Source organism: Puma concolor, chromosome A3, assembly GCF_028749965.1.
Source record: "Puma concolor isolate L17-30 chromosome A3, mPumCon1.1.hap2, whole genome shotgun sequence".
NCBI lineage: Eukaryota > Metazoa > Chordata > Mammalia > Carnivora > Felidae > Puma > Puma concolor.
The window spans coordinates 54,031,695-54,057,863 of NC_141669.1; the positions used below are offsets into that span (position 1 = coordinate 54,031,695).

Consider the following 26,169-nt stretch of genomic DNA (forward strand, 5'->3'; position numbering starts at 1 on the left):
AAGGACCAGACAAACAGTGCAAAGGTCAAATAATTACTGTTTTATATTGGGACAGTACATTTCAACCAAAAGACAAAAATGCAGTTTAACTTAAACACAGAAAATAATGGCATCTCTCAGATGCCTTATTTTGAAATCAAACAAATACACAAATTCTGTTCCCCTCCCTCCCCCGATGCAAGCCCACAAGCTTTGCCCAAAGTCTTGAGTTTTCGATGCCTTAAGGCATCTGGCATCTTGGACTTGTGAGGCGCTTGAATGTAGCAATTAAAATGCTTGAGAGGTCTCGTGAATGGCATTCGAAAGGGACCTCAAAGTGCAGATACATCTTTTCAAACATGTTACAGGCTGAGCTGGCTCTTTCAACACTATCACTCTGCTTAAATTCAGGAAGCAGGCTTTAAAAATGCAAAAGGCATACAAGTTGTATTTCAGTGCAAATCTTCAGCTGGTCATTGGAAAAGATTCCAATTAAAAAAAAAATCCTTTGTGTCACCTGCCCCTCCCCCCACCCAAAGCTGAAATGAAGGAAAAAAAAAAAACCAGAAAACAAAACCAGAAGAATGACAGATGAGTTTGGAAGCATTTAGGAATCGACTACTTCCGATTAAAATTTTTTTAATAGAGAATCATTAAAATGAAAAAACAAAAGTAATCTTTGTTTGGCCCGCTCTTCACGTGCAGAATGAGCTTCCTTGTGGAGCACGTTTGAACTCTGAGTTGTGTGGAAGGCGGAGGCGCTGGAGGCATGGTGAGGCTGGGAGGGGGCCAGAGACCGCAGGCGGCGGGGAGCGCTGGGCGGCTGCCCGCCCCCCCCACCCCTCCGCCGGCTGGTGCAGCCTTGGAGCCCTTAGGTTGCAGTGCGTCTGTGGATTTTAGGAATGTTCTCGTCACTTTGTGACACACAATCTGTTTCAGCGTCACAGGGTTTACAAATGGTTCAAATTCAATGAAAAAGACTCGTCAGAGGTGGAAAACCTCGACGTCAAAAATATGAATGCAAAAATATTAAGGGGAACGAACCAATTTTGTAGATACCTACATACAAAGTTTCTAGAACATCTATAAAAGCACAAAGTCTTAAGAATTTGTTTTCCATTACATTAGTTTATATAAAATGAATAAATAGTATTTATAGATTTAATGTGTCTTATGTACATATACATGTGCTCTGTTTTAGCTTAAATAAAAATGCTACAAAGTGGGAGACCACTTAAGGGGGAAATCATAACCAAAAAGAAAGATCAGCCTTTTAAACTAGCAACCCAAAAGCCTCCATTAAGAAGATTCTGGGCGTATCCAAAAATAAGGAGAGGAATTCTAATAACACTGTACCCTCCCCTCCTGTTCACCTGCAACAGAGTAGAAATGTGGACTTTTCCTTTCACTGATGATGGACACTAGCTCAGCTAGTGCCAAAGCTCAGTTATTGCTGAAAGTTAGATAGGAAAATAGATTAGAGTTGGACCAAGTGTCACTTATTTGGGGGTGAAAAAAAGGCATAATCGCTTTGTGTTAAGTGGGAAATGGAGATCTCATTTATCTCTGAGGTAGGAAAAAAAAATGTTCCAGAGACAAGTAGCATAACAAACTTGGAGGGGAAAACGGGTCTTGGGACAGCAGTGGACGGCGCGGCCCAGAGCACATCGCAGAGATTGTACCGTCTGGTGGGTGGGAGCGAGCGCCACTGGAGCTCTGATAAAGCTGTGCAGCCCCAGAGACCTGCCATCAAGATGTCCATTCTAAAGTGAGAAGTACTGCTCCCATCCACACGCGGGTCGCGGGTCGGGGAAGCAGCGCAGGGTGTGTGTGAGGGGGTGTTTTCTGGAGGTATTCCTGACTCCTCACGGGGGGTGAGGTCCACAGTTAAGTGCTCTTAAACGCCGCTTTCAAAGCTTGCTTTGGAGTTCTGAGATCAGGATCTCGACTTTAAAAGTTTGTTTCCTTCAGGTTCCTAAGCACAAGACACATTCGGACATTTCTGCTAGGTGAGTAACATAGCCAGAAAACTCTAAGAAAGGTTTGCTAGACTACACGGGGATGGTAAGGAAGAGGGGGAAACTGCTGAGATGTGAAAGTTGCTTATTCGGTCTAAGAATTCTTGGGTGCTTCAAATTGATTGGAATGTACAGTCTCTCGGATGAATTTTTAGGGACAGAGAGAGAAGCTAGTGGATGCAATCAGAAACCCACAATCCTAAGCACTTCCGCGAGAACGTTTACAAAGCTGAGTTTGGTAGAGGTGGTACACGGAAGCTTACGTGCAGGGGGGCTGTGGGCGGGTCCAATACACTACCTAAGCCCGTCCGCCGAGAGAACCATCGGGAGGCAGCCGAGGAGACCACGCTGTCTTAGAGGCCCAGACACGTCTTGTGATTGTCCTGGAGCTTTATCCTCTTCATGCTGGAGCTGGAGTAGCCCTCGTCACTGCCGAGGCTCTGCATGCTTCCCCGCTCGTCGGAATCGCTCACGCTGCTGCTGCTCCAGTCCAGGTCCCCCGTGAGATAGTCTGTGCTTTCAACGTCCACGTCGATTTCTTCTGTGGGGAGGACAAGAGACACTGGTGAAGCCATGCTTCTGAAAGCTCAGGCCGGAAATCCGAGCCAGCCCCGCCAGGCCCTTCTCTGGACCTGGTGCCTAAGTGCAAAAAGGAAAGAGGGACTTGTTACCGGATGTCACGTTACTCAACGAGTCTAAGTCACCCGTGGGCTCCGAGTTCCTCCCCTGCGCTGCCTGGGCCGGGTCGGGGGACACGCAGGGTGGGGGGCTCACCCCTGTCGGAGTCTGAGCGCTCAGAGGAGACAGTGGAGCCGATGCTGTCCATCCGTATCCTCTCGATGCCCAGCTTCTCCAGCTGCCGCTTCAGGTGTCGCTGTTCTCGCTGAAGCTGGTCTATTTGGTGAATGGCTTTTCTGTCACAATCTTCAAGTTTCTGCAAGCCAAAGGGGTAGCTGTTGGAGCTCATGGGCAGATTTCAAAATTGGCAATGACTCTGCATCTTCCCCTCTCGCACTGAGCTGTGTGTCAGCCTTTCCCCAAAGCCATTTGGGGTCACTTATCTAGCTTCTCACAGGGCAGGAAACTGGCCAGTGACTCCTGCCTTCGTCTAACCTCTTCCGTATTGACTCAGCCGCGGGTACCTGCACTGTCGGGGCCCTGGGGATGGGCACGGCCGGCAGCCCCCCCCCTTGGCTGGGGGGGTGCCCTGACCGCCTCTCTGAGCTGGGGCGCTGCGTGCAGCGGCAGCCGTGAGGCGCTGCCATTTACAAGTACGGGTATTCAGCTACACATTCCGATTAGAGAAACACTTTGAGTCGTGCCAAATCCCAATTAACTTCTGTTTGTTTCCTGCTACCAAACGGTCCCTTTTGAAGTCCTGATTCCAAACGGTCCAACATAAGAGCTTAAACACGTTTCTGTAGACCACTTGTTTTTACAAGTCTGTTTCACTGTAGTTATTTTGCTCTGAATAGAGGTTCTTCCCCCCCCGCCCCCCAGAATTGTCATGTATACAGGCCTCTAACCACAACTAAAGTGACATTTGTCCAATAGTGACTAAAGGATTACAAAAACATGCTAAACAGTGAGTTTGGCTGTGGCTCTCAGGAGTTTGAATACCCCTCCCCTCCCCTCCCCTCTTCAAGCTACTACCAAGCAAGGACTCTGTTTCAGACCCTCTGGCAGGTGAGCATAAAGACCTGGTCCCCTCCCTCTAACAACAGAGACCACCACCAAAGTGTCATACAAATCATGGTCAGATGTCAGCTGTGACCAGCGCTGAGAGAGTACGCTCTCCAACGATAGGTCCATCTGGGGCAGGAAGCCTGTAAGCAGGGCAGGAGAGGTTTCCCTGAGCTCGTGATACCTATGTTAAGGTCTGAAGGATGACAAGAAGTGAACTGGGTGAAGAAGGGAGGGGAAAGCCTAGCAAGCAGAGGGAACAGCACATACAAAGGCCCTGTGTAGGACAGCACAAGTTCAAAGGGCTGAAAAGGCCTATGGCACAAGATGCTGTACAGGCAGGTAAGGACCAGGTCGGACAGCCTGGGGCGGGCCTGCTGCAGAGTATGTCCTGAGCCACTGAAGAATCTGAAAAAGGGGGACATGGTGATTTGATCTTTCGAAGGACTCTTCTTGGGAAACATGGAGCTTAGCTCAGCAGTGGCCAGAGGGATACAGGGAAGCTTCTCTGGAGTTTACCACAGTAGATGATGGCAGGGTGAAATGGAAGTAAACGAGCCCATGAAATGTTTAGGTCTTAGAGGTGACTTAGACACCGTGGCTACACAGCAAGAGCTAGCAAGGGTGACCCTGGCTTAATCAAATGGACAACTGGATGGGCCATTTAATTTCTGCTACATAGGAGTGAGAAACAGTTGGGGTCCTGGACATGTTGGGTTTGGGATGCCTGGGATTCATCTAAGAGGCAAGGTGGAGGAGTTCAGGGGAAAGGACTGTCCTAGAGATACACGTTTGTTATCCTGCATCAACAGGCAAACCTTTACTGAAGGTTAAGCTGAAAGGAATCCCAAGGATATACCTACCTTTATGTGCAATTTGGCTTTTGTCAATAAACTCAACGTAGTGTGTCGGTTCGATTCAGGTCCAAGCGGCACTAGCCCCTTCAACTTCTCCAGGCACAAGCGAAGATGGGCCCGCCTATGAAAACAAGGTCACGGTAGCACTAAGATTGAGCGTCCAACTTTGGTTCAGGTCATGATCGCGTGGCTTGTGAGTTCAAGCCCCGCATCAGGCTCTGTGCTAACAGCTCAGAGCCTGGAACCGGCTTCAGATTCTGTGTCCCCCTTTCCTGTCTGCCTGCCTCCCTCTCCCCCTCCTCTCTCTCTCTCTCTCTCGCAAAATAAACAAAAAAAAAAAATTTTTTTTTAAGAGTATGAGGTTGCCCAGACCCAGTAATGGCAAATGCCACCAAAAATCTCTGGCCGAACATGTTTGGAAATTGGATAACTCTGGTGAAAGCCACAAAGAAGCAAAAACTCGGGTTTTGTAAAATGTCTCTATAGTACAAGTGTTAGGGCAGGGACTCCTGTCTACTCTTCTGAGGCACATTTACCAGGTTAGTTCCAGTTTTCTGGGTTATGATGTGACCTGACAGAACATGCCAAGGTGAGAATCCTTTCAACCCATATTTCCTCTTTTCCCACTCAGGATCACTAGAACTCTAGCACTGCTATATGGAGTATTTATACATGTGAATGACACATATGGTTATTCATCACAGCTTGCTTTATGCAAAGAACAAAACAACCCAACTCGCCATCAATAGGGAGCTGGTTAAATTATGGTAGGTCTAGACAGTGGGATATGATGTAGCTATGAAAAGCAGCAGAAGGTTTTCTATTTACTAGGAGGAAAGAACTCTCAGATATATTGGGAAAAGAACGATATCAAACCATGCATCCAATATGCCATCTGTATATTGGTAAAATGGAAGAAAAATATATTTTTGTTCTCTTATGTGAACATAAAGTCTGGAGTGATCAATAAGAAACTTAGTGGCAGGGACAGAGAAGTCAGGGAATAGGTAGGGACAAGGGAGTGGATTTTTCCTGAATATATTTTCTGGTTTTTCAACTATGTAAACTGCTATTCAAAAAGTTATTTTATTAATTTTTTTTTTTAGATAAGGAAAATGCACATCACTGGCATTGCTACACTAACAGGCACACAGAACGGCTAGAGACAACCACACACAGGTCTTGGAGTGGGCGAAATGGTGCAGCGGGACAGAGGGGAGAAAGCAAGGCCACATGAAGCAGGAACCGCAGTAAGCCACCAGAGAGAACCTTTACTGCAAGCTGGCCAGGAGCACAAGAGTCCCTCCAGTTTTAGAAATTAACACTTCATTGAAACCCTTCTTTGCGCTTTTAGAACCTAGCAGATCCCAAGAATGGGAGAAACGGCCAAAATTCAGAGCTTTTGCTTCAGCCTACTGGGTCCTTAAAGCCTTCACAGGCCATTCCAACCCACAGTTGATTCCTCCGCTTTCTGAGCACTTGTTTATACTACTCATCAGGAAGTTCACTGTTCTGCCTGAATTGTTTGGTATTTGGTACTTAACCATTCATTAGAAACTCCTTAGAAAGTTGGACTTCCACTTAATCATTGCTGAGTTACCACAGGGCCTCCCCCTCCCACCTGCTTAATAAATGTTTGCTGAATGGCTCATGTCACCTATTCAACTAGGCTGTAAGCTCCTAGAGGACAGGGTCTGTCTCTACACCTGCACCACCAACAGTGCTTAGGCTCCTGGGGTTTTAAATACATGCCCACTGTCCATACACGACCACTTGGACCAGGGCTCTTGGGAGCCTGCGAGGCTACCCTCCAGTGGAACTGGGAGACAATCTTAAAGCTTAATTTGCCCTCCCCCTCCCCCGCCTTAACATTTTTGAACCTATTAGTGAAAGTTGGGAATGCAGACTAAAAGAAGAAAACTGCTTCAGAAAGCTCTAAGAGCTCAATACGCATGAAAATGACCAAGGAAGGCAATTCTCACCCTTCTCATCAAGACTTCAGGATGTTCCCCCCAGGTAGATCTAACGAGTGATGCATCAGACATCCTTTTCTGCCCCCAGCCTCATCTGCTTCCAAGCCTCCTTCCTTGTCTAGCTCTCGAAGGAGCTGTCCTAGACGCTCCAAGGGCCCGCTCAGCCTAAACAAACTGGAGTACAGCCTTCACTCCTGAGCTAGAAGATTTAATGGGACAAAAAAATGCCTGACTATTTTAGAAGACTTCCACTTGCCCTAAAAACCTGTCCATGTGGAATGGCCACAAGCAAAGACTCACACGAGAGGTTTGCTCCTCCCTCTACTGCATGAGGGGAAAAAAGCAGAACCTGTGTGCAAAATGTCCGTGTTCACCTTGAGTGATATCTTCCTCAAAAAGAGCCATGAAAACAGATATTAGAAACACCATGAGAAAGTAGAACTAGTCACTTACACAATTACCCAACTTATTTCTCCCAAAGTTTATAGACTAATTGTCAAGTTAGGAAAAAAGTTTAAAAATTAAAATTAGATTTAGACATTTTTCAGCTTGCTTGTTATCTGCAAAGACTTCATGATTCAGAACAGGGTCCTATTAGTCATTTTATGATGTGGGTTTATCTACAAATATGAGTATGTAAATTTTTTAGGAAGTTTGTCTACTGATAAAAATAAAATAATAAAGTCATCTTTCCATGCATCGTCATTTCTAGTTACACAAGGAGTCTGGCCCAGGAAGTGTAATTTTCACTACCCAAATGTGGGTTTTCCAAAGAACGCTTCCAGTTGTGAAACTAGAAATAAGCCATCTGATAATTCAAGCTAAGGGTAATACATGTTCATTCAGTGTTCTCTGGCCTGGTTCTATGAAAATAAGACCAGAGCCTTTTCTGGATTTTTGTCCCGATCCAGAGCCAACTTCTGTCTTTGGCAGTGCCTGCCTTGGCCTCCTCCGGCGCCGCCTCGCTGCTCCAGCCTGATGGCTGCCCTGCCCACCTGCCACCTGCCTGCAGACATCCACAGGCTGGAACCTAGGCCAATGCAGGGAAGGGGTGAGGTCTACGGGGGCGGTCTGAATTCTATCACATAGTCGTGAAAATCAATTCCTGAACCAGATAAGCAAGCAAATAGCCCCTCTGCGGCTCCTTGACCCTGAGACACGCGCGCGCCCTGGGATCTGGAATCCCTCAGCCAAGTCTAACAGTACCCATGAAGCACGAGATCCAAAGCAAGTAACACAAACACCCGTCTCAGCTCTCCTCCCAATCCTGACTGTTCCCCTGCCCGGGACTCTGGTCCTCCAGGAGGGGCTTAATGTCCTGCTCTGGACCTGGTCTAACTCCCCTTTGGGGAACCAGTAGAGGTTCTGCCACATGGACTTAACAGGAAGCCACTCGATACTCCTGTCTGATCCCTACTTAGACCTTCTCTCATCCCATCTTCTTCAGCCAGTCCTCCTCCTGTTGCCAAGAGCTGCCTACCAGCCTCCCACCCCAGCACAAGAGGGCTGTGCCAGGTCCTGGCTCCCTCCTGCTCCCAGCTGCCTCTTCTGTTTGCGTTGATCCAACTGCTTTGTACCTAGGTCACGAACTTTGACAAACTTCATGTGCTGACTCTTCAGAAATATCGCTTTAATTACTCTGAATGGACTGATATACCTTTGGTCTATGGTAGCATAAAGAGGCCAATCTTTGATCTGAGCTATAATCACTAAAGCTCAGAATCAAGTGTGCCCTATAACTAGGAATAACTAAGTTAGATCAAATTATAGCTTTTCTTCAGTAAGGTTTTGAAAAGGATCTCAATTTCCCTTTTTGTTTTTAGTTATTTTAGTATTCTGAATAGGTCAGTCACTACACAACCGAGTGTTAGTGTCATATGTAAGAGTAAGGGTTTAGGATCCCGGCTTTTTCACTCACTCCCTGTGTGACGGTCAGCAGATAACAACTTTCCTCAGCAGCAGATAGAGGATGGCCACACCTGAGAGGGCCAGTGTATTAATGGAGACAAGGTATGGAAGCCCCTGGCCAGGGTCTGACAGGAGTGCTCTCTAGCTGGTAGCAGTTATTCTTTCAATCCTAGCTTCCTCTGTAGACTGATAATTACCAGGAACAAACAGATACTTATAGCACTATAATTCCTTTTAAAATCTATAGTTAACTCAAAGTGTCTCACTAGGTAGATAGAGGCTATCTGGTAAAATCCAATTCTTCCTTAAAGAAAAGCTATCTTTTGTCATTAAAGAAATTTAATGGAAAATGTTAACCTATTTTCTATGGAAATACAGAGCTTGCTTATGCTAAAGGTACTATTTTTTACATTTAAAAAATCAGCAAATGGGGCGCCTGGGTGGCGCAGTCGGTTAAACGTCCGACTTCAACCAGGTCACGATCTCACGGTCCGTGAGTTCGAGCCCCGCGTCGGGCTCTGGGCTGATGGCTCAGAGCCTGGAGCCTGTTTCCGATTCTGTGTCTCCCTCTCTCTCTGCCCCTCGCCCGTTCATGCTCTGTCTCTCTCTGTCCCAAAAATAAAATAAAAAAACGTTGAAAAAAAAAAAAACTTTAAAAAAAAAAAAATCAACAAGGACAGAGAAGGAAACCATCAACAAATCTTAAAGGCAACCTACAGAAAATGGAAGATATTTACAAATACCATATCTGATAAAGGCTTTAGTATCATATAAAGAACTGATACAACATGCCAAAAATAGATAATCCAATTAAAAGTGGGCAGAAGACATGGACATTTCTCCAAAGAAGACATACAGATGGCTGACAGACATATGAAAAGATGCTCAACATCACTCATCATCAGGGAAATGCAAATCAAAACCACAAGGAGAGGTCACCTCACACCTGTCAGAATAGCTAAAATAAACAGAAACAAGTGTTGACAAGGGTGTGGAGAAAAAGAAACCCTATTACACTGTTGGTGGAATGCAATCTGGTGCAGCCACTGTGGAAAACAGTATGGAGCTTCCTCAAAAAGTTAAAAATAGAACTGCCCTATGGTCCAGTAGTCGCACTACTGGATATTTACCCCCAAAATAAACACAAATTCAAAGGGATGGACACATCCCTAGGTTTACAGCAGCATTATTTACAATAGCCAAATGATAGAAGCAGCCCAAGTGGCCATCAACAGATGAATGGATAAAGAAAACGTGGTGTGTGTATATATATACACACACATACACAGTATTATTCAGCCATAGAAAAGAATGAAATCTTGTCATTTTCGATGACACAGATGGGGCTAGAGAGTATTATGCTAAGTGAAATAAGTCAGAGAAAGACAAATACCATATGATCTCATTCACATGTGGAATTTGAAACAAAACAAACGCGTGAAGAAAAAAAAACAAAAAGAAGAAGAAGAAGAGACAAACCAAGAACCAGGCTCTGAACTCTAGAAACAAAGCTGTGGTTACCAGAGGAGAGGTGGATTGGGGGATGGGTGAAACAGGTGAAGGGGGTTAAAGAGGGCACTTATGATGAGCACTGAGTAAAGAATTGTTGAATCACTATATTACACACCTGAAACTAATATAACACTGTATGTTAACTATGCTGGAATAAAAATAAAAATAAGCAAGGATCTTATAAAGCTAATTCATGTGAAAGGAAAGACTCTTTCATGGCCACACATCATGTAGAGGCCTGGATAGAAGGGACCCAAAGGTTGGGAGGGAAGTGTCTGAAGCGTACCCACTCCTCTCCCAGCTACAGCAGCACTGCAACAGCCAAAGGAAAATACAGGGGCAAATACTGACCTTGGAAATGCAAGCACATCTCTGAATGTGCTATCTACATTCAAAGAACCTAAAATATCTCCCATACAATAGCAAGAAGAAAGGATAGCATATTTAGGAATAAACTTAAAACAGCTTCAGGGGGCGCCTGGGTGGCGCAGTCGGTTAAGCGTCCGACTTCAGCCAGGTCACGATCTTGTGGTCCATGAGTTCGAGCCCCGCGTCGGGCTCTGGGCTGATGGCTCAGAGCCTGGAGCCTGTTTCCGATTCTGTGTCTCCCTCTCTCTCTGCCCCTCGCCCGTTCATGCTCTGTCTCTCTCTGTCCCAAAAATAAATAAACGTTGAAAAAAAAAATTAAAAAAAAAAAAACAGCTTCAGAAGGAGGTCTAGGAAGGAAACCATGAAACTTTGCTGAGAGATCTAAGAAAATCTAAATGGAAAAAAGCACATTTCCAGATATGAAACCTAAAAGTAAAAATGTCAATGTTACCCAGTTTGTCCACAAATTTAACATAATTCCAAGAAAAAAAAATCCCAACAGTGTTCTTAACGCTGGGAAATTAAACTTTATCTAGAAGAATAAATGTGTGAGGGATTACCAACTTTTTGAAAAAGAAGAATGAGGAGGAATGTGCTGTACCAGATCTTAAACTGTATTATAAAGCTTCAATAATTTAAAAAAAAACAGTATACACTAAAACAGGAATAGATATACAAATCAAGTGCACAGAGTAAAAAATTCCCAGAAATAAACCTAAGAATAGGTATGAATTGAACCTATAACAGAGAGAACACTGCAGGTCCTTGGGAAAAGAATGGATTATTCAGAAAATAGGAGAGTGGGGAGATTAACATCAAAATCCATTCCAAATACATTAAAGATTTAAATACAAAATATATTTGGTCGGGGCGCCTGGGTGGCTCAGTCGGTTAAACGTCCGACTTCAGCTCAGGTCATGATCTCACAGTCCGTGAGTTCGAGCCCTGCATCGGGTTCTGTGCTGTCAGTTCAGAGCCTGGAGCCTGCTTCAGATTCTGTCTCCCTCTCCCTCTGCCCCTCCCCCACTCACGCTCTGCCTCTATCAAAAAATGAATAAACGTTAAAAAAATTTTTTTAAATAAATAAAATCTATTTGGATACCACAATTTCTTTTTTTTTTTTTTTTTAATTTTTTTTTTTTTTTCAACGTTTATTCATCTTTGGGACAGAGAGAGACAGAGCATGAACGGGGGAGGAGCAGAGAGAGAGGGAGACACAGAATCGGAAACAGGCTCCAGGCTCTGAGCCATCAGCCCAGAGCCTGATGCGGGGCTCGAACTCACGGACCGCGAGATCGCGACCTGGCTGAAATCGGACGCTTAACCGACTGCGCCACCCAGGCGCCCCTGGATACCACAATTTCTGTTGTCAGTTTTCCTTAACTCTGTTCGGCCATGACTTATGGGAAACTAAATATCCAAGTGAAAGGAAGTCATTAACGAAGAGGCACTACCTCCTACTGGAGCTTTGGCACAGACAGAGGGCATCTGGGCTAGGTGGCGTGCCCTTAGCTCTGAATGCAGCTCTTTTTATTTCTGCCTCCAGACTTCAGCTTCCTCAATTCTATCCGGGTCTCTCTCCCTCTCAGGCCAGCAGATTTGTAAACTGGGGAATAAATGAGAAAAGACTAAGACTATAGGTGGACTGTGCTATCTGCAGACAGTGCTCCTAAATTTGCTGTTATCCCAAAAGTCCTTCCTGACTTGAATGTGATCACGATTGGGAATGGTATCAAATCAGGCACATGTCTGTGTTGTGAGGGAGGCACGGTTATCAGAGATTACTTTTTTTTTAACTGAAGGTATAACTGAACACTCTCCTTTCACAGTAAAGCGCAGAAAACAAAGATGACTTAGGTCAGAGCAGAGTGTACGGCTAGGCAGCCAGTGAAAAGGGTAGATAAGTAAATAAGTTCATAGGTGGAAATCTAGAGACACGCACCTGGCTCTCTCATTCACTTACTCCACCAGCGTTTCCAAAGGGTTACTATGCACTGCTACTTGGTGCTGGGATATGATGTCGAGTTAGACCAAGTCCTGGCCTTTGAAGCTTCTTAAAATTTAGTTGGGGATCAAACATGTAAACATATTATTGCAGAATTATTGATCTGAGCTACCTTCAGACCATGACAAATAGCAGCTCCCACTGAAAGTTCTAGAACAGGGTCCTCTTGGCCCTCTACCAAACCTATTCTTTGCCTTCACCCGTATCTTGTTTGACTTAACTTCTTCGCAAAGGTTGTCAAGCTTTCATAGACTATCATCACCTGTCTTCCCCTTTCCAAATTGATCACCTTCATTTCTTCACTCATTCATACACTGCAGTCCTCCTATGTATCTGACTATTCTTTCATTATCAAATAATGGAAAAGACCAAGACTTTATCTCCTGTTAACCCACTGGAGCCTAGAAATAACAATGCATCTGCAGGTGCTGATCCAAGAGTAGAAACTGGTATCTTAGTCAATTCATGCCCCTTCTCTTTGAGAAAAACCCCACTTAAACACAATACACTGGACCTCACTGAGGACTACTTTTCATCAAAATTGGACTGGATTTTTTTTTTTTAAGGTTTATTTATTTTGAGAGAGAGAGCATGCAGGCATGCAAGCAGGAGAGGGGCAGAGAGCAAGGGAGACAGAATCTTAAGCAGGCTCTGCACCATCAGCATGGAGCCCGACGTGGGGCTCGAACTCATGAACTGTGAGATCATGACCTGCACTGAAATCAAGAGTTGGATGCTTAACTGTGACTGAGCCACCCAAGCGCCCCTGGGCTTCAGATTCTTAACCGAAGAAAAAGAAAAAATACACCAAACGATAAACAATAGCCTATTTGACGCTGAAATTTCACCATCTTATTTCCTATCTTTGTGTAGGTACAGATCCAGCCAATTAAATAGCTTCATAAATCCTACAGGATAACTGGGGGTTGAATAAAAATTTCAGAGATGGTACATATAAGCTATATAGTGAGAAAAACAGGTTTAGTATAGAGTAAGAAGAAACAAATAATCTTAAGGGGTCAAAAATTAGACCCTAAAAGTGATTCTATGTCACAAGAGATACTAACTTTCTCCAGGTTTGGGGTTGAGAAAGAACCTCGCCAGGTTAAACAAAAAGTCCACGTGAAGACCACAGGTCATGCTTTAAGGTAAAAAAGTATTCGCCTTCTTTCCCTAAACTGATCCCTTTATAAATAATTGCCCAAAGCATCATTATTACCAACTTAACTGGAACCTTAGAAGGTTTTGAAGTTTTCTCATAATTGTGAAAGTAATCCTTGTTAAAAACACAAAGGTAGTTATATGTGCTATAGCTATATGGGAGCATGGCGGTTACATTTTAAAGCTATAAAATCATTTCTCTACTCAAAGTATGAAATACATAAGTATATTCATTAATATTTCCTTTCTGGAGCCCAATTTTAAAAACATCCAAGTACATATTATAGTCAGTACTTGCTATAGCTCTCTCACCCTTTGACTATTAATGACTATGACAAAAAGGCCAGTGAATACTCCCAGTACTCCAGTAGGCACTGAATAATCAGCATACGTCTCTTCTCCCAAGTTCTTCCAAGGGCAGATGCCATCTATTCAAGAGGTATAGTCCAAGAAAGAAAGATTCTAGTGGTACAAATCTGGGGGCTCCTCCACACCATCAACACAGACCAGATTTGTACACTGATAACTACATCCCTTCTTTGTAATAACTGGGCCATGCCCTTAGCCCCATGTGGCAACAAAGCAATGTGGATTTGTTACAACACCCTAGAGTGCAATCTGAACGTGGTCAAGAAAGTTCAGAAGCAGTAAGAATGGTGCAATGCCTACCACAACTTTGGAGCCGATGCAAAAGCTACGCCCCTACCCTCTTCTGATATAAGGAGCTTGGCCATTTGCAAAGCCAAAACCCAAAAGAAATAACTATAGGGATCTGCAATCAATTACAATATCCTGCCAGAAGAGACCTGATTGCAATGGTTTCTCATGCCAGACCAGATGCCACTGAAATACTGTTAGACCAAATGAAAATAATAGCTTAGATCAGGCTGCTGAGTCCTCCCCACAGAGCACACACAAAAATCTTTTGTCATGGGCTCAGAAGACTCTAGCAGAGGTAATCTCTCTAGACCAGCTGCCTAATTCCAGCAAGGCCTGCATACGTACCATTCCAGAAAAATGAGTGTCTATTATTAAAGAAGATACCAGAGCCTTCTTTGGGTGGGGGAAGGGGGGAGTCCATTCTAGCACCTGACTCCTGACCCACTGGCTGCAGCTTATATACATTCCCTCAGTTTCCATTTGCTGAAATGCTACTGAAAGGCATTCAGACTAGAGGAATTCCCAACTAAGAGAAGGAAATACAATTATCATCAACAAAGCCATATAATAACAACAAAAGATTCAAAGATTTCCTATATTCCAACAAGAATTAATTAGCAATTACATTGGGAATCCAGTAGTGATCTAAAAAATATGCAGGGGCTTCAGGGTGGCTCAGTCTGTTAAGCATCTGACTCTGGATTTTGGCTCAGATGATGACCTCGTGGTTTGTGAGATCGAGCCCCATATTGGGTTCTTTGCTGAGAGTGTGGAGCCTGCTTGGGATTCTCTCCCCTCTCCCTCTCTGCCCCTCCCCCACTCACACACAGGCTCGCTCTCTCAAAATAAATAAATAAAAGTTAAAAAACATAAATGCAGTATTTACAAGAAATATGCAGGGGGCGCCTGGGTGGCTCAGTCGGTTAAGTGTCCGACTTGGGCTCAGGTCACGATCTCACAGTTTGTGGGTTCGAGCCCCATGTTGAGCTCTGTGCAGATAAGCTCAGAGCCTGAGCCTGCTTCAGATTCTGTGTCTCCCTCACTCTCTCTGCCCCTCCCCTGCTCATGCTGTCTCTCTTCCTCAAAAATAAATAAACATTAAAAAAATTAAAGAAAAAAAAAAGAAATATGCAAGATCTATGGGGAAACACCATAAAACATTAGAGACAGAAAACGGATCTAAATGAAGACACACATCACATCCTGGATGGAAAGAGCTAATATGTGGACGTGAACTTTTAAAGTTAATTTATATTGAAATTATTAAATTTTTTATTTATTTTGAGAATCCCCAAAGAATTTGAGGGATGGGGAGATGGATGGACTATAAAATTCATCAGGGGAAAAAAACAAAACAAAACAAACTAGTGAAAATAGCTAAGATCATGGTAAAATTAAAAAAGGAGGAGGGAAGAGTAGGGATTTGCTTTACCAGATCTTGAAGTGCATGGCAAAACCTCAGTGACTAAAACAATGGACACTGGCACAGGAAGAGCAGATGGCCAGTGGAACAGAAGTAGTCGTCTAGAAACAGACTCAGCAGTAAACAAGAATTTAATATACAACAGAGGCAGCAACTTCAAACAGTGAGAGAAAACAAACAGTAGAAAATATTCTGTTAAGGGAAATGATAAATTAGAAAATTATGTGATATGCAAAGGGGCAATCTCTTTCAAATAGATCCTTTATATTATATAATCTCTTCATAAGAAGGAAAAAGAAACGTCAGAGTAGAAAATTGGGCAAATGTTATTTAACAGGTGATACACACACACACACACACACACAAAAATTATTTGACTATGCTAATAATGTAAGAAATGCAAACTAAAACAAGTTGTCTGTTTTTGTTTTTTATTTACCAAATTCATAAGGGTCTTAGAGTATCACCTTGTGAAAGTATACAGAAGATACAGCCTATAACTTGCCTGGTGGACAATCCAGCTGTCAACACTAAAAATTAGAACAATGTATATTATTGTTAATTTCACAACTATAAATTTACCCTAAGGAAATAATTATGATATTGGACAGAGATTTATCTACAAGGTGGTTTAAGGAAGTGCTTTTCATATTAGCAAAATACTGGGAAGAACATAAACAGGGGATTGGTTATACGAGTTATGGCACATACGTCTGAGGTAAATACTGGCCTGTGCTAAAAGTAACGTTAGAAAAGGAGACTTAAGGACACTGGAAAATATTCATAATGTAGCTTGAAAAGAAGATACAAAATATTTACTATATGATCCCATGTTGATGAAAAAAAGTATACACAAAAGTCTAGATGGATATGGAACTTAGCAGGAGTGTCAGCAGCCGTCAACTGTCCCAAGATCTATTACAGGTGATTTTTATATCTTCCAAAACAACTGTTGAGATACACTTCAAAGTTCACTGGTTTCCTCTGGCTGATAGAATTATGGATGATATAAATTGTTTTTAGAAAGACTTCCTATATTTCTCAAAATTTTCTAGAAGATTAGTTTTACAAAGAAAAACACCACACACTCACTTAAGGGTGTTTCCTTAGGAGGCTAGAGCCACAAAATTCGTTACAGTTAAGAGAAACACAGGCTAAGGGACAGGCATTCATATCTATAGTGATATTACTGAACCCTCCGCCCCAGGGGTTTCGTCTTCATCCGGTTCTGTGTTCCCAGCACCTAGTACACAGCTTCTTCTAACATCTTCTAATCTAGTGAATGGAAAATACCCCCACCTCCACCATTCTAGAAGGCTTTTATCTTCTCACCAATGCAAAGGTTATCAATATCGTGGTGCTGAGTCTAATATTCTCATAGTAGAGTCCAAAGGAACACCAAATATAATTATTCAGAATCTCTGAAGTGTCACAGGAAAGGTTTCTGTTTAAAAATCTAACCCAAGTATAATCAACTCTGCAATATCAAAGAGAAAAAGAATTCCCATCATTAGAAGTTCTTTTCCCAAGGTTTTGAGAGACAGGTCAATTTTTTTTATGTGATATTTTAAGGTATAAAGAATGGCTAAAGTGTATACGCATGAAGCTAGGTAGGATTCTTTTACAGGAATCAACCACTAAAACCAGGGAGACTACAAAAGCAACTATTCAACTGACTTCAAAACCGGAAGATTCTTAAGCATCTACACTAATAAGGGAGAAGAGCCTGATAACTTTGTTCTTCACTTGGACTGCAGCAACCAATGCTTGGTTAAAGAAATTTGAGTCTTTACTTCCTTCTTTTCTGTTCATGTGCTCTAGGCTAGAGAAGGAATTGTCAAGACTTTAAAAGACCAAATTCCAGAACAGAAAGGACAATATGGAAACCAGATATCTAACCCTTCAACAAGCAAAAGTTGACTGGTCATACAGAAGCAGTCTGAATTAAAAGCAGCTTGCCCAGTGGTGACTTCCACTCCAGTTTTCTAGATTCTTTGCCTCCAGAGCCTCTTGTGCATACCTCCATCTTAGCACATAGTATACTCACTGAAACGGTCTCTGTGTCTTTCTCGTTAGACAAACTACATTTCTCTAGGATGGGGACCATGCTGATTTAATACCCCAGCGTGAACTCATTTAGTACCTAGTATGGAGCACAAGTTCTTGAGACACTGTAGGCAGAAAAGAAATATCCCTGAACTGCTAAAATAAAAGGTCCAAATGACCTTTATTTATGACTGACATCGTGTGACATTCTTGCAGAGGTAAAAGGCATAGAGTTGTAGTAAGTGTAAGAGCCCTGATCTGAAGGGTTAAAATCTTAGTAATAATAAAAATAAGTGCCTAATGGAAATATAAAAAAATAAATGCCTAAGAGGTCGGGAATGGGGGAGGAGAACTGGAAGACTTTTCAGCACAAAGAGTCCCAGTGTCCCCAGTTCACCCAAAGGCATAAAGTTGAGAGAAAATCTAAAGAGGAGAAAGAGAAGCCACATTTGACTACTTTTCCACCTTAAAAGATACTTTTGAGTTCCCAATTCAGGATATGTAAATCCCTAAAGCATAAAGGAAGCTCTGACTTACAACAGTCAGTCATAATCACAGAGAAATTAAAAGGGAAGAAGAGGGCTGGGGAGAGGCAAATGTGCGGTGAGGCACATGCAACCCCTCAACCCCGCGCATGTGCACACACAAAATTCCTCAGTGGAAGAATGCTAAATGTTCACTCTGTTCCAAGATTCTCTTTCCTAGTAAGTCCGGTCTGTCCTTTCACTGACGAAACAGGTCATTCAGATCCTGACTTTCAGAGTCAGACCCCCTCTTCATAGAAGGTTTGCATGAAATAACCATATGTATTTACAGAGCCATTATTACACATCATCATCTTGTTCATGCAGAGCATTGAGAAAGCCACTCAGTCTGAACGGGTAGCCTGTATTTCAAATTGATGGGCGCTCAGAGACCAGAATGAGGCTTGCTCAATGGTTCTCAGCCCTGGCAGCATATGAGAATCACCTGGGGAGCTTTTAAAAATACTAGAGCAGAGTCTCAACACAAACCAATTAAATCAGAATTGCTAGGGGTGAGGTCTGGGCATTGGTTTCTCTCTTTCTTTTAAAAGCTCTACAAAGAATTACCATTAATTCCTCCACCCCCAGCATGGTAAAAGCAAGTGGTTACTTTTTTTTTGTAAAGTCTTTATTATTGATAAAAGATTTGCTTTAAAATACTCCATGGAGAGGGGTGGTTTTGATTATATAAGATTTACAAAATGTTGGTAATTGTTCAAGTTGAGTGATGGACACATAGGACTTGATTATTCATTCTCATGTGTCTGAAAATTTCTCTATTTTATAAAATCAGCAGAAATAAAATTTTTCTCCCCAAATAGATAAATGCACATATAATGTATTTAACATAATATTTTTAAGTTATTTTTTAATTAAAAAATTTTTTTAACTATTATTGACAGAGACAGAGCGTGCCAGGGGAGGGGCAGAGAAAGAGGGAGACACAGAATCCAAAGCAGGCTCCAGGCTCTGAGCTGTTAGCACAGAGCCTGATGTGGGGCTTGAACCCATGGACTGTGTGATCATGACCTGAGCTGACGTCGGACATGTAAATGACTGAGCCACCCAGGCATCCCTAAGTTATTTATTTATTCGAGAGAAAGAGAGAATGAGAATGAATCTGAAGCAGGCTCTGCATGGACAGCAAAGAGCATGCTGTGGGGCTTGAACTCACAAATTGCGAGATCATGATCCGAAACAAAGGCAGACGCTTAACCAACTGAGCCACCCAGGCGCCCCAAAAATATTTTTAGAAAAACATTAAAATAAAAACTTTGCAAACGACTCTAATGTACGACCAGAGTCAAGAACCGGTAGGCTACATTATTGAAGGTGGGGCAAAGCTGATTTAGAAAATAAAGATTTAAACAAATAGCAAAGAGGCAATCCAGGTGAGAGAGATCAACTCAGGCTCAGCCAGATGGATCCCAGTGAGGGTGGCAAGCCTCCTCTAGTGAATCACCATTTTGTGCTATGCATAGATTTGCCTGAATTTTGGAATCTTTATTCACAACTGTAAATACACACACACATATGTATATGTATTTATATATATCTGGGTGTGTACATGATTAAAGACAGAACTACCAATTATATTCAGTAGCATGTAATTTTTTTAAAAACACTATTTGTGAAACACTGCTCATGACCTAAAATGCTTTGGCCTGTGAAACAGTCACCAGGAAAGGCACTCCTCAGGAGAAGCAGGTTGCAGGAGTGAGGGGTGGGGTGTGGTCTATTGGAACCTGCAAGCCCTTCATCTGCCTAAGTGATTTATGGGCAGTGCTGCTTAGACGGCCTGAGTAAACTCTCGTATCAGGTGCTATTTGTGGGAAAAGACAAGAAAAGCAACCAAGTCTCAACGAACAGAGTATACATCAAAATGGCCCCTATCCCACCCGCAAAATCCCCAACTCACCTATTCTTCTCCATTTCATTGTGAGTTGATCTGAAAGAGGGAACAAGAAGAAAAGAGTAAGATTCTTCCTGTCTTAAAGGACTACTTCAACACCAGAACAATTCTTTAATTTCTTTCTCCCCAAAGTTGGTAGTAGAGAAAACTGACAAAGGGAGAAAAACTCGGTGGGCTCTGCTAAAGAAATTTGTCCCTCTGAGGGGTTAAATGTAAATATCTAAAATAGAGTTCAAGGAGAAGGGACAAACTTAAGAGGTGTGCAATCCCTGGTGGAAATAACAGGGGTCTCTACGTACAAAGAGGAAAGCAGTTGCCCAATAGGATACGAATTCGGGTTATAGAACACCGAAGCTTTCAGGCTGCAGTTACAACATTGGAGGTGGAGCCCCCTCCTAGTCCTGCAGTTTTTCCTAGGTGGGGTATATACGCCAAAACTTCATGCTAAGTTGTTTGACAAGAGGACACAATTTTAAATGGATAAAAACAGTACCTCTTCCCTCAACCTTTCTACTCCCTGACGTAATTATTTGATCACGTACAACCCAACAAACGCTACTGATGACTAGCTACCAAATGATTTCAGGAAGGGGCTTCTAAAACTCAGCTCAACATAAAGATGGCATAGACTGGTTAAAGCAACAGTTAGGGTGAAATCTGAAGTCCAGTTTTGTCACTGACCAGTACTGTAGAAGAAATAACATTCTTTACTATCTTGTCCTTGGTTAACCCTTCTGTAAAATGGGAGTAAAAATTACTGTCAATTATCTACTGAACATGCATGGATCAATGAGGTAGCAACTGTAAAAGTGATTAGAGAGCTTTGGACGAAAGCTGTGGTGAATGTGAAATACCATTATTAATGTGTTTATAGCTGACCTTGAATATAAGGTCTGGTCTAAGAATTTATGGACAGGTTTGCACAGAAATCCCGAGAAGCCAGTCAACATGGCCACTTCAGTGTTATCCTTACACAACTCCTCCCTAACTAATCATAAGCTTGAGGAACCTCCCAGCATTATAAAGGAGCTGAATCTTGACCTTTCTTAATGGAAACTCTCTGGAATCTAACCAGTTCAGGAGATAACATGAATTCTATGTGGCCACAATCAGAACCTTACTGGGCCTACAGAGAACTTCTCACAGTAATCACGGAGAAACAGGACCTCCACGAATACTCAGCCACTCATTTGTATCAGGTGGGCAACCACCACCAAGTTCATTCACACCAGAGAAGGGGAGCAGGGTGTACATGTGGGTTTGCAGCCTTGGGAAGAGAAATTTTCAATCTAGCACTAAAACTTCTCTTCCACAAGGATCTGGGACACCAATTTTTATTCACGAAGAAAACCAAGAAAATAACGACAACATTTTAAGTTTTAGAATATTTGTTTTCTAGATAAAGGACCTCACAATTAGCTGCCTTAAAAGATTTACACTGATTCACCTGGTTTTCCCTCTGCCTTCTTCAGTTACATTTTTCTGAAGGTTTACTTCCTGCAACGGCCAGCAGGATATCATAGTTAACAAGAGTCAGGCCTGCACCGCAAACCTTTGGCTTTAAAGCACGTGGCATTTTAGTTTTAACAGGGAATAGCAAGTTCAAAGTCTGACAGATTTTTTAAAGTATATAACAGCAGCTGGTCAGGATTTCCCTGTTTAACTATAGACAAGGACCATCCCAGGACAGTGGTAGAGAAGGGTGAATATTTGAAAATAGAATCTCTCATTACAGAAAATAGCACACAGGGCACTCTTACCAAAAATTTCTGGATTCTTTGAAGATACAAATAAGAAAAATTCTGAATCCCCCAAGAGAAACTTTTTAACAAATTCCATAGGAAGTACAACTCCTTCCAAACTTTGAACAGTTTTTGAAACTACAGATCTTATTCGATTACTTAAGAGTATTGAACGCATCATGGTTTTTACAAGGGGACTTCTATTTAATGGCTACAGCAATACTGAAGTGCATTTGGGTGACTGGAACGGAGTGTCTTTAATAAAAGTAAGCCTTTCAAAAATCCTCAGTCCAGAGATTGCTTGCCAACTGTTAATGGGTAAACATTTTTTAATTAAAGCATTATAAGAACACATAGATATCTTGTGTCAAGATTATTTTTCATGTGATTATTGAAGATGTTTGGTAACTCTGAAATCACTGGTAAAGGTCAAATGTCACCATTAAAAATATATTCTAACAAAAAGATAACTAAGCCAGACTACAGAGTGTATGAGAATAGGAAAAAGTCCTTGGGTTCAAAGACTCCACATCAGCTCAGCTATATGGCCATGGTTGCGTAAAAGAGCTAGGTGGCAGGTGTGAACTTCCTCTTTCACATGAATGCCAAAGCCTGCTTGACCAATTTAACAAAATATACCTTTAAAAACTCTGGATTTCAATTCTAAATAATTAGTAACTCATTTCAAAAATCAGTAGGAAAGAAAAAAAAAAAAAAAAAGACGCCACCTCCCTATATTCCAGTAGTTCTCTGGATGATTCTGAAACAATCAATATTCAAAATTTCAAAATTTCAAAATTTCATTTGGTTTTGTTTATTAAAGTTTTTTTTAATCTTTGTTTTTGAGAGAGAGAGAGAGAGAGAGAGAGAGAGAGAGAGAGAGAGAAAGTGGGGGAGGAACAGAGAGAGGGAGACACAGAATCCAAAGCAGGCTTCAGGTTCTGAGCTGTCGGCACAGAGCCCAATGCGAGGCTTGAACTCACAAACTGTGAGATCATGACCTAAGCTGAAGTCGGACGCTTAACCAACTGAGCCACCCAGGCACCCCATTTGGTTTTGTTTTTTAAACAAGCAACTAGAGAAACTGGATTAAGATATGCATTTTCAGTTCCCAAGAAGCTGGATATGTGGCTAAATCTTTTTTTTTTTTTAATTGTCCTAGAAAAAAGTAGCCCCCTGACTCTACAAGCAACGAGCATAGCATTTCGACCTGAATTAACAAGAATACACTGTTATCCAGTGGTTATGTAAACCAGAAGTAATCTCTCCATAGCCCTCACCTCAGTTCAAAATCCTGACCATACATGGCCTTGGATAGAAGTCGAATTCAAATCAAGGGGTCAAACTGCATTCTCTGGGGAGATGTCTCACTGCTCAGGAAGGGTCATTCTAAACAGGGCATGAAGGAAGTGATCACATTTAAAACAACCTGCTCTTGCTTCACATCTGCTTGGTGCCATCTCCAGGTTTAATCATGGTTTCTCAGAGATCCCTGCACCACTGAGGGTATTACACTAATTCATGATTAGTCAAGAATATGGGAAACATGTGATAACCAGGGAAAGCAAACCAAGCTCATTAAAAGAAAAGAGTTTTTCCAAAACAGAAGTTACAGCTATTTCTTCAATAATAACGCTGGATATTAAAGAGAACGAATCTGTTTCTTGGCTTGCAATTCTTAACTATCATTATTTGTCTTTCTTAATCACCTTTTGGGACCGGCCTCCTTCTCTTTCAACAACATCATATTCCTCTCCCCACCACTGAACCTCCTCCAACTTTCCTGTGAAACTTAGGGAAAAAGAAAGTGCTAAGGATTAAACCTTGACTATTAGTGTGGACAATTCCTCCCAAATTACCGGTGGATAAGCATAAAAGCAACAAATGGACTACATTTTTGAAGAAAAACAAACCAAAAGCCTTCAAAGTTCTTCCAAAAGTTTAAAAATAATGTAACAAAATGCAAGACAGCTGAATTGTTTTATACCGCTGCACAATACAAATCAGTATTAACATTCTTCTTAAAAGCCCTTAGGACCCACACGCAGATCTACTGGGCACCACCTTCAGGTAATGTGAAAGATGGGAGGGAAAGGAAAAACCACAGGGATAGTTAATTCCCAGGTTCATCCTTCACGTGCCTTCCTATTCGAGAGCTCAGCACATGTGTGCTGCTCGCATCCTGTGTTTTTACCAACAATGGGGTGAATCAAGGACAGAAGCAACAGCAAGAACAAGTTTTAGGTTTAAGTGGTCTGTATTATGCCACAGAGGCTAATCAAATACAGTTACTTGCAGGGAGTTATTCATGACAACGGGAGAGGAATAAGGATTCTAAATCAGTGATGAAGATGTGAATGACTTAATTTACTGGAATGAAAAGTGTAATTAAACAGATCTAGAAGATTTCCTAGCTAACATATTTTAAGGGGAAAGAGAGGAAAAAAGGGGGCAGTATCATTAATAAGAAAAACTATATTCAGGGCTTTAATGTGACTTCACTGGACATTAACCACATACTCCCCAGAGAGATTCACAGATTTTTAAGAACTATAAGGCTAACCTAAAAGGACTGTGGCATATTAATATTTTAATATTATTCGTTCTTCCATCACCAAAAAGGCAGGCTTCAACGTCAACCATTCCTCTTTGCCATTATAAATAGATGTTGACAGATTATCAGACAAATAACTGCATTTAATTTACATGTTGAATATGAAATCCTACCACCTATGATAAATCAGATACTTTAACATGTTTATAAAATCTTCACTATGAAAAGTAAAAGAAATGGATAATATCCAGCATTTTCAATTACAGGAAACTTGCCCTGAATCTGCAACTTCTGAAGGCAAAATATGGTTACCGTTAACTAATCCCACTGGAAGTTTCCAAAAATTTTTGTTCCAAAAGGGAAGAAAAGCAAAATTAATTTTAAAAGTTCATAAAGAAATGTAAAACATTTCCATTACTCTTTTCAGTCCGCGCAGCCCAAACAGAAGGGCTGCTTCCTCCAATGGCTTAAGACCATGTGTGCCTTACTGAATCATGATTGCTACTTAATGTATTTACAGAGTTATAATCACAACAGGCAACTTCCATTCTGCAGTTTGTGTCATCTGCAGTATAATCTAAAAGAGAAAAAGAAATATTTACCAAATTACCTGCTACTGCTGTTATTCTTCTTGGATTTGTTCCTCCGTTTTAAGGCATCTCTGTCCTTGTTATTGTATGGTAACATGGAGGCATAACCATGTTCAGCTTCTAGAAAACCGAAGGATCCAGTTAATGAATGAGCCTAGAACATTCAATACTCTCTCCCCTCCACAGCATTTCCTTTTTAAATTTTATTTTTCAATACAAGAATATCGTGGAAAGAAATAAACGAAGCAAAGTGGAATTCTTAGAACAATGATTGTTTTTTAAAATTGTGTGAATACCCTCAGTTCGGAGCAGGTGTAAGGAGCATTCCAGCTGCTCATTGTTGAGAAAGACACGGCAAGTCGCTAAGCTCGTGGTGCCTGGGTTTCCCACTGGCGAAGTCCAGCAGGTTGGTGTGCTTTAAGTGGGACCAGCCTCAGGCGAAGGTGCAGGGCAAACACCCGGAGCCCAGAGGGCGGGGAAGGGGGCGCGTAAGGCAGGCGCTGCTCCTCCGGCTGGGGGACGGGACGCCAGGCCCACTCGGGGGCCGGTCGGGACGAGCCCCGGTGAGGTAAACCAAGGGCCTGGCCGAGGGGACCCCGGGCACCCCATTCGCTTCGGGGTGGGGACGGAGCTCGGGACCCCGGGGGGCAGCGGCCCCTTTTCCACCTCCATTCATCGCCTTTGGGGCAGCAGTGGCCTCCCTTCGGACCGCGCGTGGGGAGAGCTGGAGGGGTTGGGAGCGCTCGCGGTCGCGCTCTCCGCGCTTCCAACCACCCCCAGAGCGGCTGGGAGCCCCTACCCGCGGCGGGGCCCCTCAAAGCCCCCGGCCCCGGCTCGGGACGGACCCCTCCCATCCCCGTGCACCTCTCTCCCGCCGCTCCAGGTAGTCGGCCGCCTCTAGCAGCATCTGGATGTTCATCCGAACCGCCGCCGCCATTCTGCACCGGGGGCCGGAGCCGCGGGACCAACCCCCACTGCCCACGGGCTCGCCGCCGCCGCCGGACACCCGCACCCTGCTGTGGACCCCGCAGAGCAGGGTTGAGAAAGCCTCTTTGGCGACCGCGCTCGCCGGAAGGGGGAGGGGGGCCGGTGAGCTGGGCACCGCCAACACCGTGACAGAACCCGAAGAAGAGCAGCAGCCGCCACCGCCGCGGAGTGTTTATCTCCGACTCACCATCCCCCCGCCCCCAGCCCCTTCTCTTGACAGGCCCGCTTCGGCTGCGTTCCTCATTGGACACCCTAGAGAATGCCCC

The 26,169-nt window shown here is 42.9% G+C and overlaps 1 protein-coding gene across 2 annotated transcripts; it reads right to left on the minus strand.

Moving 5' to 3' along the window:
- Positions 1-25: 25 nt before the first annotated feature.
- MXD1 (MAX dimerization protein 1) lies at positions 26-26,098 on the minus strand. Of its 2 annotated transcripts, none has more exons than XM_025931734.2 (6): positions 25,781-26,098; positions 24,937-25,036; positions 20,037-20,066; positions 4,544-4,658; positions 2,772-2,931; positions 26-2,535 (listed from the first exon to the last, which is right to left on the minus strand). In XM_025931734.2, exons 1-6 carry the CDS (start codon positions 25,851-25,853, stop codon positions 2,351-2,353), a joined length of 663 nt encoding a protein of 220 aa, XP_025787519.1. In that variant the 5' UTR covers positions 25,854-26,098; the 3' UTR covers positions 26-2,350. The 2 variants fall into 2 exon arrangements, with proteins under 2 accessions (XP_025787519.1, XP_025787518.1); XM_025931733.2 differs by having other exon boundaries at positions 26-2,538; positions 25,781-26,089.
- Between the last annotated feature and the right edge of the window lie 71 nt (positions 26,099-26,169).

Coding starts and splice junctions, on each gene's coding strand:
- MXD1 (XM_025931733.2), bottom strand. CDS start 25,853: ATGGCGGCGGCGGTTCGGATGAACATCCAGATGCTGCTAGAGGCGGCC. Junction 20,067..24,936: donor AAGAATAACAGCAGTAGCAG/GTAATTTGGTAA, acceptor TCCCTCTTTCAG/ATCAACTCACAATGAAATGG. Junction 2,932..4,543: donor AAGCCAAATTGCACATAAAG/GTAGGTATATCC, acceptor TTTGGCTTGCAG/AAACTTGAAGATTGTGACAG.